This window comes from Caretta caretta, chromosome 3, assembly GCF_965140235.1.
Source record: "Caretta caretta isolate rCarCar2 chromosome 3, rCarCar1.hap1, whole genome shotgun sequence".
NCBI classification, from domain to species: domain Eukaryota; kingdom Metazoa; phylum Chordata; order Testudines; family Cheloniidae; genus Caretta; species Caretta caretta.
This window is the reverse complement of record NC_134208.1, coordinates 1284777-1299621: the sequence shown is the minus strand read 5'-3', so window position 1 is coordinate 1299621 and position 14845 is coordinate 1284777. Positions and strand designations below refer to the sequence as shown.

Sequence of the window (14845 nt, the reverse complement as noted above, 5' to 3'; positions counted from 1 at the left end):
GGGGGGCAGGGCTGGGGGGTACAGAGAGGGGTCTGAGTGAGGAGTGGGGTCACAAGGGGATGGCAGGGCCCCAGGGGGTACAGGGAGGGGCTCTGAGTGGGGGTCACATGGGGAGGGCAGGGCTGGGGTACAGGGAGGGGTCTGAGTTGGGGTCACTGGGGGGGCAGGGCTGGGGGTACAGGGAGGGGTCTGAGTGGGAGTCACTGGGGGGGCAGGGCTGGGGGTACAGGGAGAGGTCTGAGTGGGGGTCACTGGAGGGCAGGGCTGGGGGATACAGGGAGGAGCTCCGAGTGCGGGTCACGGGGGGGCAGGGCTGGGGGTACAGGGAGGGGTCTGAGTGGGGGTCACTGGGGGGCAGGGCTGGGGGTACAGGGAGGGCTCTGAGTGGGGGTCGCTGGGGGGTACAGGGAGGGGCTCTGAGTGGGGATCACTGGGGGGGCAGGGCTGGGGGTACAGGGAGGGGTCTGAGTGTGGGTTACGGGGGGGGCAGGGCGGGGCTCTGAGTGGGGATCACTTGAGGGCAGGGCTGGGGGTACAGGGAGGGCTCTGAGTGGGGGTCACTGGGGGGGCAGGGCTGGGGGTACAGGGAGGGCTCTGAGTGGGGGTCACTGGGGGGGCAGGGCTGGGGGTACAGGGAGGGGTCTGAGTGGGGATCACTGGGGGGCAGGGCGGGGGGTACAGGGAGGGGTCTGAGTGGGGGTCACTGCGGGGGCAGAGCTGGTGGTACAGGGAGGGGTCTGAGTGGGGGTCACTGGGGGGGCAGGGTGGGGGGTACAGGGAGGAGCTCTGAGTGGGGATCACTTGAGGGCAGGGCTGGGGGTACTGGGAGGGCTCTTAGTGGGGGTCACTGGGGGGGCAGGGCGGGGGGTACAGGGAGGGCTCTGAGTGGGGGTCACTGGGGGGGCAGGGCTGGGGGTACAGGGAGGGGTCTGAGTGTGGGTTACTGGGGGGGCAGGGCGGGGCTCTGAGTGGGGATCACTTGAGGGCAGGGCTGGGGGTACAGGGAAGGCTCTGAGTGGGGGTCACTGGGGGGGCAGGGCTGGGGGTACAGGGAGGGCTCTGAGTGGGGGTCACTGGGGGGGCAGGGCTGGGGGTACAGGGAGGGCTCTGAGTGGGGATCACTGGGGGGCAGGGCGGGGGTACAGGGAGGGGTCTGAGTGGAGGTCACTGGGGGGGCAGGGCTGGTGGTACAGGGAGGGGCTCTGAGTGGGGATCACTTGAGGGCAGGGCTGGGGGTACAGGGAGGGGTCTGAGTGGGGGTCACTGGGGGGGCAGGGCTGGGGGTACTGGGAGGGGTCTGAGTGGGGATCACTGGGGGGCAGGGCGGGGGATACAGGGAGGGCTCTGAGTGGGGATCACTGGGGGGCAGGGCGGGGGGTACAGGGAGGGCTCTGAGTGGGGGTCACTTGAGGGCAGGGCTGGGGGTACTGGGAGGGCTCTTAGTGGGGGTCACTGGGGGGGCAGGGCGGGGGGTACAGGGAGGGCTCTGAGTGGGGGTCACTGGGGGGGCAGGGCTGGGGGTACAGGGAGGGGTCTGAGTGTGGGTTACTGGGGGGGCAGGGCGGGGCTCTGAGTGGGGATCACTTGAGGGCAGGGCTGGGGGTACAGGGAAGGCTCTGAGTGGGGGTCACTGGGGGGGCAGGGCTGGGGGTACAGGGAGGGCTCTGAGTGGGGGTCACTGGGGGAGCAGGGCTGGGGGTACAGGGAGGGCTCTGAGTGGGGATCACTGGGGGGCAGGGCGGGGGTACAGGGAGGGGTCTGAGTGGAGGTCACTGGGGGGCAGGGCTGGTGGTACAGGGAGGGGCTCTGAGTGGGGATCACTTGAGGGCAGGGCTGGGGGTACAGGGAGGGGTCTGAGTGGGGGTCACTGGGGGGGCAGGGCTGGGGGTACTGGGAGGGGTCTGAGTGGGGATCACTGGGGGGCAGGGCGGGGGGTACAGGGAGGGGTCTGAGTGGGGGTCACTGGGGGGCAGGGCGGGGGGTACAGGGAGGGGTCTGAGTGGGGGTCACTGGGGGGGCAGGGCGGGGGATACAGGGAGGGCTCTGAGTGGGGATCACTGGGGGGCAGGGCGGGGGGTACAGGGAGGGGTCTGAGTGGGGGTCACTGGGGGGCAGGGCGGGGGGTACAGGGAGGGGTCTGAGTGGGGGTCACTGGGGGGCAGGGCTGGGGGTACAGGGAGGGCTCTGAGTGGGGGTCACTGGGGGGGCAGGGCTGGGGGTACTGGGAGGGGTCTGAGTGGGGATCACTGGGGGGCAGGGCGGGGGGTACAGGGAGGGGTCTGAGTGGGGGTCACTGGGGGGCAGGGCGGGGGGTACAGGGAGGGGTCTGAGTGGGGGTCACTGGGGGGGCAGGGCGGGGGTACAGGGAGGGGTCTGAGTGGGGATCACTGGGGGGCAGGGCGGGGGGTACAGGGAGGGGTCTGAGTGGGGGTCACTGGGGGGCAGGGCGGGGGGTACAGGGAGGGCTCTGAGTGGGGATCACTGGGGGGCAGGGCGGGGGGTACAGGGAGGAGCTCTGAGTGGGGATCACTTGAGGGCAGGGCTGGGGGTACAGGGAGGGGTCTGAGTGGGGGTCACTGGGGGGGCAGGGCTGGGGGTACTGGGAGGGGTCTGAGTGGGGATCACTGGGGGGCAGGGCGGGGGGTACAGGGAGGGGTCTGAGTGGGGGTCACTGGGGGGCAGGGCGGGGGGTACAGGGAGGGGTCTGAGTGGGGGTCACTGGGGGGGCAGGGCGGGGGATACAGGGAGGGCTCTGAGTGGGGATCACTGGGGGGCAGGGCGGGGGGTACAGGGAGGGGTCTGAGTGGGGGTCACTGGGGGGCAGGGCGGGGGGTACAGGGAGGGGTCTGAGTGGGGGTCACTGGGGGGCAGGGCTGGGGGTACAGGGAGGGCTCTGAGTGGGGGTCACTGGGGGGGCAGGGCTGGGGGTACTGGGAGGGGTCTGAGTGGGGATCACTGGGGGGCAGGGCGGGGGGTACAGGGAGGGGTCTGAGTGGGGGTCACTGGGGGGCAGGGCGGGGGGTACAGGGAGGGGTCTGAGTGGGGGTCACTGGGGGGGCAGGGCGGGGGTACAGGGAGGGGTCTGAGTGGGGGTCACTGGGGGGGCAGGGCGGGGGGTACAGGGAGGGGTCTGAGTGGGGGTCACTGGGGGGGCAGGGCGGGGGGTACAGGGAGGGCTCTGAGTGGGGTGGGGGTCACAAGGGGGGCAGAGCTAGGCTCACTGGGCTCGGGTCACACTTGGGGGGGGTCGGGGGGGCCCCATCTTCTGGCTCGCGGGGCTGCGGCAGGGTCACGTGGCGAGACCCCGCCCCTAGGCGGAGCCTGCCGCGGGGAGGTGAGGGCGGGATCTGGGGGCGGGGCTCAGGGTCTGGGGGCGGGGCCGGCTCCTTCTGCGCCGGGCGGGAGGTGCCACGTGACGCGCCTGCTGCGATCATGTGACGCCAGAGGGGCAGCCCGCGTCACATGACCTGCGTCCGCGTCACGTGTCGCTGCCGAACGGGAAATGGGGTGTCCGGGGGCGAGCGGGCCTGGGCCCCGCGTCTGGGTCCTGCGGCTGCTGCTCGGGCTGGCGGCCTGGCGGGGCGGCGCGGGAGGGCGGAGCCCGGTGAGGGCGGGGGTGTGGCCCGGTCCGGTCCGGTCCGGTCCGGTCCGGGGACCCGGGTGTCTGGCCGGACCCTGCCGGGGGGGGGCTTGGCCCGGTCCGGGGACCCGGGTGTCTGGCCGGACCCTGCCGGGGGTGGGGCTTGGCCCGGTCCGGTCCGGGGACCCGGGTGTCTGGCCGGACCCTGCCGGGGGTGGGGCTTGGTCCGGTCCGGGGACCCGGGTGTCTGGCCGGACCCTGCCGGGGGGGGGGCTTGGTCCGGTCCGGGGACCCGGGTGTCTGGCCGGACCCTGCCGGGGGGGGGGCTTGGTCCGGTCCGGGGACCCGGGTGTCTGGCCGGACCCTGCCGGGGGGGGGGCTTGGTCCGGTCCGGGGACCCGGGTGTCTGGCCGGACCCTGCCGGGGGGGGGGGCTTGGTCCGGTCCAGGGACCCGGGTGTCTGGCCGGACCCTGCCGGGGGGGGGGGCTTGGTCCGGTCCGGGGACCCGGGTGTCTGGCCGGACCTTGCCGGGGGGGGGGGCTTGGTCCGGTCCGGTCCGGGGACTCGGGTGTCTGGCCGGACCCTGCCGGGGGGGGGGGCTTGGTCCGGTCCGGGGACCCGGGTGTCTGGCCGGACCCTGCCGGGGGTGGGGGGCTTGGCCTGGTCCGGGGACCCGGGTGTCTGGCCGGACCCTGCCGGGGGTGGGGGGCTTGGCCCGGTCCGGGGACCCGGGTGTCTGGCCGGACCCTGCCGGGGGTGGGGGGCTTGGCCCGGTCCGGGGACCCGGGTGTCTGGCCGGACCCTGCCGGGGGGGGGCTTGGCCCGGTCCGGGGACCCGGGTGTCTGGCCGGACCCTGCCGGGGGGGGGGCTTGGCCCGGTCCGGTCTGGGGACCCGGGTGTCTGGCCGGACCCTGCCCGGTCGGCACGGTCCGGTCCGGGGATGCCGGGGGCACCGCGCTCTGGCCGGACGCTGCGCGGGGCCGGGCTGAGCTCAGGCAGTTGCGGGCTGGGATCGGCCCCGGAGTGGGGCCAGGCACCGCGGGGGTGGCTGGAGAGTTTGGGGGGCTGCTCGGCCCCTGACTCCCCCTGCCCTCCCCCCCCAGGTTTGCGGCTGCTGCCCGGGCCCGGCGCGGAACGGCTCCAGCGTGGCCAGTTACTGCAGGGCGCACCCGGCCTTGGAGCTGCGGGGACGCTGCTGCGTCGGCCCGGAGCCGGGTGCCATCGTGGGGTGAGTGAGCGAACGAGCGGGGCGCCCCTGTGCCTGGCAGGGCAGTGGGCCCTGGGCACGCGCGGACCCCAGGCGAGCGAGACCAGGGTGAGCAGCCAGCAATGGGGCAGCCGGGACGTCTACCCCCAGAGGTCATGTTCTGGGCGTTGGCAGCGCCCGGGCCCCAGTGGGTCTCTGCTGCCAGGCTGAGGGGGCGGCTGGTTGTGAGCTATGTAGGAGAGGCGCAGACTTGGGCAGGGGGGTGCCTCACCCCTACATCTGCTGAATTCCTGGGGGGGCAGGGAGCAGCCCCCATAGGCGACACCACCTGGGTTTCTGCATCCCAGAAGAACCAAGTGCAGGTCGGGAGAGCCCAGAATCTGCTGTTGCCAGTAGGAGCTCCCTGCCTCCGAGCCCTTCACGGAGCCAGCCCTGCCCAGCTCAGACCCTCCGGCCTTGTGCCTGCCTTGGACAGGGGAAATGTTGGGGTGGGGAGAGGGAGGCCTTGGGTTGCATGGAGAAGGAAGGGGTGGGGCGGGGTGTATGGAGTCATGTGCAGGGCAGGCGGGAGGAGGAAGGGATGGGGGGGATAGCATTTGTGGGGGTGCATTGGGGGTCCCAGTGCCTCTGACAGTTCTGCTCTCCCCAGGCTGGATCTGGGCAACTGCTCCCTGACGCTCCTCTGTGCTGGGTTCCCGGATGCCAGTGCTGCTGTTGTCATGTGAGTCCAACCACCGCGCTGGGGCTGTAGGGAGGCCTGGGAATTCAAGCTCTAGAGCGAGGGGTGGGGAGGGAGCTCCTTGCCGGGGAGAGGCTGGGTGCAAACCCCAGACCCTCTGTGCTCCTCTGGCTCGGGACCTGCTGCATCACCATCCCCCACAGACTGCTGGAGAAGGGCGAGGGGGGACTAGACCATCCCCTCTCAGCACGAGCCTGAACTTGTTCTGCACTCACTGGGGGGATGGTCCCTGCCCCATCTCCCTGCTGGAGAGCAGTGAAGCGCCCAGCCCCTCCTCGGTGCTCCCCCAGCCAGGCCCCGCTCTGCTGGGGGAATAGCTTTGTGCCTGACTCCTGCTCCGGCCTCCCATCCCTCCTGCCCAGCTGGCTGCTCTGAATGCTGGTCTCTGTGCTCCTGGGTGTGGGAGCTGTGCCCTCTGGGGGTGTGTTATGCTCCCTTCCCCCTTTAACTATGGCAGGTCCCTGCAGTGCAACACCCACCTTCCCCCCAGGAGTGAAGGCACAGGAATGCTGGGGGATCCTCCCCAGGAGTTGGGGGGTGGCCTGGTGCATCTGCTCGCCCAGCCCGTGTTACAGCCTCACCCTGGACCTAGAGGGTCCCATTGTGCTGGGCACTAGTCTCGCTGGGATGGATGGTCCCAGTCTGACTGGACCGGGTGGGGTGGGAGGGGAGACGAGACAAGACAGACCCAGGCAGGGCAGAGACTCTCCTGAGGTCTCACAACAGGGCGGGGGCAGAGCGGGAATAGCAGCCAGAGTCCCAGCCCAGAGCCCTGCCTAGGGCGGGGACCCCAGCCCCAGGGAAAGCGCTCTTCCCAGGCTGGGGAAGGCCTGAGTGCGCATGTTCTCCCAGGGTGCTGGGCAGGCCCTGGGTGCAGCAGGGGGAGCGGAGGGTTAATGCTGAGGGATCCATCTGTTTGCAGTGACCTGACAGAAAACCCCCTGGAGAACATCCCCAACGCCTCCTTCCAGGGCTTCACCAGGCTGCAGAGCATGTGAGTGCCGTGCTGGGTGGGGCCTGCAGCCCTGTGGCCTGGGGGCAAGGAGGGCACCAGTGCTGTCCTGCTGGGAGGAAAAGGGGGGCATGGATAGGGGTTCAGCAGGGAGACTTGGGGAAAGGGGCTCAGAGCAGCCTTGCTCCTGTGAGCACGTAGCTGGGTGCTCTGCCCCCCACCTCTGACTGTCTCTTGTCCAGATCCTTGCCGCTTGCCCTGGAGTGCCCTGGAGGGAGCATGGCCTGGGACCGCATCACCACCCACAGCGACAGTCGAACCTGCCAGGGGCAGAGGAACCCCTGCAACAGCTCGGGGGAGCTTGGTACAGTGCAGGGGAGAGAGCGGCTCAGTACTGGGGGGCCCAGGAAGGAGTGGGGAGGGCCACAGGATTGGTTGGGGGGTTTGGAAAGGTGCTGGAGTGAGGGCCCCCATGACTGCTCCCCTGAGGCCCCAGGCTGGAAGACCCATGGCAGCTGAACTGGGAGGCACCAGGGGCAGGATCCCGGGCAGGTGTCCAGGGCAGGGCTCCCTCGCCACCACCTGCAATGGAACATGCAACAGAAATACAGACCCACCCCCCGCTCCTGCTGCCAGCCTTTGTCCAGTGCTGCCTCCATGCGTGCCTCCCTGCCCCGGGCTCCTCCCGCCTGGCCTGGGCCCAGCACCACCCACCCTGCACCCGCCTCCCTGCCCCGGGCTCCCCCGCCCGGCCTGGGGCCAGCACCACCCACCCTGCACGCGCCTCCCTGCCCCGGGCTCCCCCGCCCGGCCTGGGCCCAGCACCACCCACCCTGCACGCGCCTCCCTGCCCCGGGCTCCCCCGCCCGGCCTGGGGCCAGCACCACCCACCCTGCACGCGCCTCCCTGCCCCGGGCTCCCCCGCCCGGCCTGGGGCCAGCACCACCCACCCTGCACGCGCCTCCCTGCCCCGGGCTCCTCCCGCCCGGCCTGGGCCCAGCACCACCCACCCTGCACGCGCCTCCCTGCCCCGGGCTCCTCCCGCCCGGCCTGGGCCCAGCACCACCCACCCTGCACGCGCCTCCCTGCCCCGGGCTCCCCCGCCCGGCCTGGGGCCAGCACCACCCACCCTGCACGCGCCTCCCTGCCCCGGGCTCCCCCGCCATCCCCCATAACGAAACATGCAACAGAAATACAGCCCCCCACCGCCCAGCCTGGGCCCAGCACCGCCCCTGCCCTCGGCAGCCTGGCTCTGCCCTCCCCCTCCAGGCTGGGCCTGTTCTCCCACCCCCAGTGCCCTGAACCTCGCTGAGGCAGGGACTACCGCAAGGGCACCCCTCGCTGCCCAGCCCCAGGAGCTGGGCTTTCCCCACACTGTCAGCGCATTGCTCCCTGCTGCAGCATGGGGGTCTTGGCCCAGCCCTGGTTCCAACCTCGTCTCTTGTCTGGTTCTGCTCAGCCTGGCTGTGCCCGGAGAACTCCCTGTGTAGCCCCGACGGCCCTGGGCTCGTCCAGTGCCTGTGCGCCGGGAGCTATCACGGCTACAAGTGTCTGCGCGAGGTGAGGGGCCGTGTGTCGGGCGGGTGCCCATCTCCGCTTGTGGGGAGATGTGTGGAGGGTGCAGCACTGGGATCCCCGGGGCTGGGGCCATCCAGACTCTCCCCGTAGCGTCTGGCGCTCTCCGGCAGTGGGGGGCTCAGGGCATAGCGTTCGCTGAAGGAGCGCCAGCCTCATGGTGGGGGTGGCCAGGAGGCCGCAGGACTCCAGCTGGCTGCGTGCCAGGATCCTCAGCGAATGCAGCTCAAGCCAGGGCTGGAATCTCCTCTGGGCTGGCCCCAGGGCCGGAGACGCGCGCTGGGCGGGGGGAGCAGACACCCAGACTTCCCTTTCCCGCACCCTAGCCATTCTCACCCGCCGGCTTCGCTTTGCAGGGCACCTTTCCCATGCTGCTCTTCTATGGGATCCTGGGAGCTGTGACGACCACCCTGTCCCTGCTGGCCTGGGGCACCCAGCGCCGAAAAGCCAAGGCCTCCTGAACCCCTCCTGGAGGACGGGGGAAGGGCGGAGACTGGGCTGGGGGGCCTGTGCTGGGGCTTCTCCCCAGCCACTGAGCTTGCTGTGTTGGCTCCCTCGCTTCGCCTGCCGATGGACTCTGGGGGGCAGCGCCCTGGAACGGTCTGCGCTGGCTGCCTGCACCCCCTCGTTCTGTACCAGTGGAGGAGACCCGGCCCCAGCCTGCACTGGGCATCCCACCTCGCCCCTCCCCAGACCACCCCTACGGTCCCCCAATCTCACTACCCTGCCCCCTCAAGGTGAATCTCCTGCAGGGTGCTCTGCACAGGTCACACCCACTTGGAGCTTGCGGCTGGGGAGCAGCCCACCCCCCGAGCACAGATCTTCTCTGAGCAGGACGTGGGCGCTGGCCTGCAAGGTCCCCTGTGGAGTGGAGGCTTCTGGGTCTGACACCCTCCGCCCCAAGTTTTGGACCCACAGGGCTGGGCTATGCCCCAGCCTGGGAACAGTCTCTGGGAGGAGCCCTTCAGTGGGCCAGAGCCCTGGGGGTCTCACTCTTCCCCCAGGGTGAGCCACACAGCCTCACCTCCTCCTAAGACTGGGTCCCTGGGACTGCAGCCCCCCACCCCACCCCAGGAGCTCCAGGCAGCGAGTCTGGGACAGACTCTGGGGAGACGTGTACCATCTGGGGGAGCAGCACCCCCCCAGCATCTGCAGGGACACCCAGCCAGCGCGGGCAGACAGGCGGGTGTATCTGTGGCCTGGCACATGGCACAGGCAGCCCTGGGGTAGCCAGGGAAATGAGGATTAAAGGCTGACCAAGCTGCAGTGAACCCAATTTTCAGGCTCTGCCTCTGCCTCCCTTCCTTGAGCAGCTCCCCTGGGAGAGAGCTCCCATGCCTGCCAGAGCCCAGCCCGCCCCAGGCCTTTGTTCTCAGCTGGGGTTTCCCCTCCGCTGCTCTACTGAGAGCAGGGAAACCCCCCGGTCAGTGGAGCTGCTCTGGCTTCTCGGGCCCTTTCCTGCTGGGGGACAGTTTCAGCCAGTCCCTTAGCGCCTCTGTTCTCCGGCCAGGTTGGCGCGAGGCAATGCGCTCGGTAGAACCAGGGATGTGAAGTCCCCCCGCCCCGGCACTGCTGTTACGGTTCCCTAATGCGCGGTGTGGCCGGCGCTCGCTGGAGGGGAGAATTCTGCCAAGGCCGGAGCTCCTGCCTGGGGCGGGGGCTGCCCACGGCCGGGGAGCGGCCCCGCAGCTGAGGCAGCATCTGCATTGAAGCTCTGCAGTGGGCCAGCTTTCTACAGGTGAGCGCCAGCCTGGTCCCTTTCCCTGCCCTGGGGCTGCAGTGCGGGCGGGGACGTGGATGAGCGTTCATGTGTCCCTGCCTGGGCCGGGAAGCTGAGGATCCAGCCAGTGGCCTGCATGCGGGGGTGAAGCCTGGGCCCGTGCCACCAGCCCCATGCCGTGTATGCACGAAGAGGAAATGCCGTGCGCAGGGAAATGTAGACGCGGGATGTCTAGCAGATGTTTCCACTTCCACAGCTGGGTGGCCTGGAGCCTGCCTCCTGGAGAGGTGCCTTGGCCCAGCCCTGCAGCTCCTGGGGAGGAGGGTGACTGCGGGAGCTGCTGGCCCCCATTCTCCTGGAGGGGCCAAGAGCTGGGCCTTGCCCTGCCCCCCAGTGTGAAATTGCCACAGGCTCCTGGCCGTCGGGCCATGCTGCCAGGCCAGCTCTCTTGGTGGGCTGGCGGGCACAGCCTGCTGCTGGGCACTGCCCGTTGGACTATCTTCCCAGGGGTCGGGCAGGGGCTGAGCCGGGTTTCCCAGAGAGCTAGCGCGATACAGGGCCTTGCTTGCTGTGTAGCCGGGTCCATGGCACATCAGCTGAGTGGGCCCGTGGGGCAGAGCACTCCCGGAGCCAGGCCCTTTGCAACAGCCAGCAGTGGAGTGGGGGGCTGACGGGTGTCCCAGGGCAGGGGGCCCAGCTGCCATCGTGTCTGGGGAGAAGTTCTCAGCCTGGGGTTTCGTGCTACCTAGAAGCATCAAGAAATGCCAAGTGCAGCCAGCCCTGGCACCTGCTCCGGGAGCTTGCAGCACTGAGCGCCCTGGGCAGAGCCCCTGTGCTTGCCCCCCGCATTGCGGGGTGGCACAAGGGAGGGCCCCAGAGGCCATGACTGGGGCCAGGAGCCCAGGGGCTTCACCCTCCCTGTGTGACACAGGGTGGGGTCCCCCCAGGCTGGGCTGAGGGGCTCCCTGATCCACGGCCTGGTTCCGCAGAGAAAGTGGGACCGGGGCTGCCCGGCACCTGGATCAGGCAGGTGCCGGAGTCAGAGAGACACTGGCTGGGCAGGGAGCCGCACAGGCCTCCTCTGCCCAGTGCACAGGTGCCCCACACCCCAGCAGTGCCAGGGGTTACGAGGGCAGCGGCGATGGGGGAGGGCTCCTTCCCTGCCCCAGCCAAGGGGCTTCCTGGCCAGCGGGTGGGCTGAGAGTGAGGGGATCCCAGCACTGGCCCAGCCTCCCTGTCGGTGCTGTGGGGAGCGAGCAGCGCAGCCCTGGGAGTGGGGTCCAACGACTGAACCCCAGGGGCTGAGTGGGGGACCGGCTGCAGCTACAGGAGAGTCGCAGCGTGGCCCAGCCTGGCCCCGCTGCAACTGCTACAGGCCTGGCCTGGGGAGAACAGGCCCAGTCCGTGCTGCCCTCTGCCCCACCGTCTGCCCTCTGCAGGGCCCAGCACCAGCCTCAGAGCCCCCGGCTGCCTTTGGAAACCTACGGGCAGGAGGAGAGGGCGACGGGTGTGTTTCTGGGACCGGGACCCCACTTACAAAGGGGGCTGAGGCCCCAACTCCTGGGACGGCTGGTGCAGCCTGGTGCATTGAGGGCATTCGGGAGGTAACCTAGCTCCCTCCTTTCACTGCACTAACCCCGTCACGTCATCCCACGTCCCCCGGAGCCAGGCTGTTCCCCAGTTACCCCCTGGCCCCTCTGGGCAGAGCCTAGCTGACCGCGTGGGGTCTCTGTACCTCCCTAGCTTCCCAGCACCTGTGGGGCTCTGTCCCGGTGCTTCTAACAGGGCAGGGACGTCCCTGGGGTGCGGGGCCTCAGTCAGCAGCAGAATGTTCCTTTTTGGTCAGGGTTAGTGGTGAACTCCCTGAGGTTCACCCAGGGCTGGTTTAATAGTGGGGGTGTGGGGACTGAGCAGATCCCCTTTGTGGGACCCCCGGGGGCAAAGAAGCACAGCACGGGGGGGGGGGGGGGTCAGTCCCCAGAGCAAGAGGCCGGCCAGGGGCAATGGGGCATGGCATGGTGGGGCCTTCCCCGCTCCACCCAGCCCAGTGCAAGGGCACTGTATACGAACCAGCAGTTGCCAGACGCTCACTGGCCCACCCGGCCCTGTGCTACCAGCCTGCCCCTTCCCCTGGGGGGTGGGCCCAGGCCGTGCCACACAGCCCCGACTCCTGATGCCCAGCGTTCCCCGGAACTGCTATGCCCAGCAGCTCCCCACACAGACCCTCCACCACTGCCCCCCAAGAGACCCCCACACTGGCCAGCAGCCCCCCACACACCTCCAGAGACCCATTCCCTCACACCCTGCCCCCTGGCCACACTCACTGGCCCTGCTGGAAGGCGACGGTGTCTGCCAGGCTGAGCTGGCAGTGCAGCCGGGGCCGATCCAGGGCCAGGGCGGGGAATCGCTCCGGCCTCTCAGGCGTGGCGGGACTAGCCGGGTAGGGAGCACACACCGTACGTGTGCAGTGGTTAGACAGGAAACAGCAAGGAACTGGACTGGGATTGAGTGAAGCTGTACGTGGCGTGTGTGTGCCAGAGGACTGTACGCTGGAGAGAGTTATGTGGGAAGTGGAGGTTTTAAGTGGGCTTTTAGAGGAAATGGAATGGAAAGGCAGCAAAACCGGGATCCCAGCTTTTTAAACAATCCTCCGACAACACACCAAAAAAGCTCATGTCTAGTTACTCATTCAAAATGAGAACAAAGGCACAGCAAGATTTCATCATAAATGAAGTAAACTCCTAAAGATTTCAGAACACAACGGCTCTGAGGAGACACCAGGGACGCAATACAGAGTCCACCTTGTCACAGAGAAACACAGTTAGACTCGTTTCAGAGTAACAGCCGTGTTAGTCTGTATCCGCAAAAAGAACAGGAGGACTTGTGGCACCTTAGGGACTAACCAATTTATTTGAGCATCAGCTTTCGTGAGCTACAGCTCACTTCATTGGATGCAGTTAGACTAGTCCTCTTTTTTGACCCAGCATAGTCTCCCCAAACAGAAGGGCACTGTTCCTGGAGAGGGTTTTTCTTGTTGGCGTAGGCCATCCACCTCCCCGAAAGGTGGGAACGAGGTGGAAAGAAGAATTCTCCCACCCACAGCCCGGACTTATGTTCCCCGTGCAGACTAGACCTGAGGGTTGGTGCGTGATGAACAGTTAAGTCAAAATAGCTCCGTCCGTCAGGGGTGTGTAAAAGGGAAACCCGCTCCTGGGCGACACAGCTACACCGACCTAACCCCCAGCGTAGCTAAGGGCATTCGGGGAGGCGGTGGGCCTAAAGCGAGGGAAAGACCTCCTCCACCATGGGGTTGTGCCGGCCTAGTCTCCGTAGCACAGACTGGGTTGGCAACCCAAGAGAAAGAACAGAGAGCAAAAGCCAAGGCGGCCCTAGGGCAGGGGGTAAGCCTGCACGTTGGACAAGGGGACCAGGTGAGACAGGCATTTCCGACAGGCCGCCCTCCCGTCAGAGGAGGAAGAGCCCAAGAAGGAGGGAAGGGAAAAAGCTGCAAGCAGGGAAAGAGACAGAGCAGCCAGGCAGCTCCCCTTAGGGCAAAAGGGGGCACTGGTCCAATGCCCCCCAAGGCAGATTCGAGAGCAGGCCAGATCCAAAGTCCCAGGGAAGGACACGACAGGACTAAAGAAGCCAGCGGCCGAAAGCCCAGAGTGCTGTAAGCCGAAGTCTCCGAGCTCTGCTCTCCTTCATTGCACCGAAGCAAGGCCCCAGGCGGGTACTCGGCAGAACAGAGCCGCCGCCAGGGGCAAACCCGACAGGAACACACGGGGCTCCACTTTCGCTCGCCGAGAACGTGCAGCGCCGCGCACGGCCCGTTTCTCTGTCTTTCACCGCACGCCAGGGGAGAGCGCGAACGCAGTCCCCCACTACCACAAATTATGCAGTCGAGTTTCCCGCATTTGGGGAAATCGCAGGGGTCAGCACACCCGCAGTGCAATGGATGAGCCTCGCCCTGGGAAAACCACCTTCCTGATCATGGTGTCTCCCCTGCCAGGTAAGTATGACTCGGGCCGCCCCGGCCGCCGCCCGCCCTCGCTCGCCCCCCACTCTCAACCCACGGTGGGGCCCGCCAAGACACGCCCGCCGGCCCCGCCCGCGCCGGCCCCCGCTGCCGCCACCTGCCCCGGGGTGTCCCCGGGCCCCAGCCTTCTCCCCGCCGAGCCCCGCTGCCGAACTCGGGCCCCGCTGGCAGCCGGCTCCCGCTCCCACAGTGCTCTGCTCGCACACAGATCTGCATACGGGCTCACGCGGCTCCGCCCCCTCTCGGGCCCCGCCCCCTGCCGGGCCGGGCCGGGCGCTCTCCCCAGGCCCGCCCCGCCTCCCCCGCGCTCCGAGCCCGCGGCCGCCCCTCCCCCGCCAGGCGCCCTGGCCCACGGGCCGCCCGGTCCGGCCGGGCCCGCTCCCCGCGGCGGGGGGGCCGAGCCGCCCCCGGCCTCAGTAACGCGCCAGAGCCCGGCGGCCCGAGAGCCGTAGCCGGCCCGGCCCCGGGTCCAGGCTCCCGGAGAGACCCGTGCACAGCCGGGATCGGGGCCCCGCCTCTGCCGGGGGGGGGGACGCTGCGTTTCGCTTCCCCCCCCAGAGGATGGTACGAGACCCCAGTGACCCCCCACTGACCCCGCCGAGGGGGGTGCGAGACACCAGTGACCCCCCAGTGACCCCGCCGAGGGGGGTGCGAGACCCCAGTGACCCCCCACTGACCCCGCCGAGGGGGGTGCGAGACCCCAGTGACCCCTCAGTGACCTCCCCCCGAGGGGGGTGTGATACACCAGTGACCCCCCAGTGACCTCCCCCGAGGGGGGTGCAAGACACCAGTGACCCCCCCACTGACCCCGCCGAGGGGGGTGCGAGACCCCAGTGACGCCCCAGTGACCGCCCCCGAGGGGGGTGCGAGACACCAGTGACCCCCCAGTGACCTCCCCCGAGGGGGGTGCGAGACACCAGTGACCCCCCACTGACCCCGCCGAGGGGGGTGCAAGACACCAGTGACCCCCAGTGACCCCGCTGAGGTGGGTGCGAGACACCAGTGACCCCCCAGTGACCTCCCCCGAGGGGGGT

The 14845-nt window shown here is 69.1% G+C and overlaps 1 protein-coding gene and 1 non-coding gene across 3 annotated transcripts; one reads left to right on the top strand and one right to left on the bottom strand.

The window, feature by feature from the left end:
* The first annotated feature begins 3458 nt into the window (after positions 1–3458).
* Positions 3459–9331, top strand: ATRAID (all-trans retinoic acid induced differentiation factor). 2 transcript variants are annotated; one of them, XM_048846141.2, is made up of 7 exons: positions 3463–3604; positions 4686–4810; positions 5439–5510; positions 6451–6522; positions 6723–6844; positions 7940–8040; positions 8412–9331. In XM_048846141.2, the coding sequence occupies exons 1-7, from the start codon at positions 3503–3505 to the stop codon at positions 8514–8516; spliced, it is 699 nt and encodes a 232-aa protein (XP_048702098.2). In that variant the 5' UTR covers positions 3463–3502; the 3' UTR covers positions 8517–9331. The 2 variants fall into 2 exon arrangements, with proteins under 2 accessions (XP_048702099.2, XP_048702098.2); XM_048846142.2 differs by lacking the exon at positions 6451–6522 and having other exon boundaries at positions 3459–3604.
* Positions 9332–13628: 4297 nt separating this feature from the next.
* LOC125635036 (U1 spliceosomal RNA) lies at positions 13629–13792 on the bottom strand. The gene has a single exon (XR_007356132.2). It is a non-coding gene; the product is annotated as a U1 spliceosomal RNA (small nuclear RNA).
* Positions 13793–14845: the final 1053 nt, after the last annotated feature.

Excerpts from the sequence above, each read along its gene's own strand:
- ATRAID (XM_048846141.2), top strand. The coding sequence starts at position 3,503 with ATGGGGTGTCCGGGGGCGAGCGGGCCTGGGCCCCGCGTCTGGGTCCTG. Across the intron at positions 6,523-6,722 it reads TTCACCAGGCTGCAGAGCAT|ATCCTTGCCGCTTGCCCTGG; the intron begins GTGAGTGCCGTG and ends TCTCTTGTCCAG. Across the intron at positions 6,845-7,939 it reads CAACAGCTCGGGGGAGCTTG|CCTGGCTGTGCCCGGAGAAC; the intron begins GTACAGTGCAGG and ends GGTTCTGCTCAG.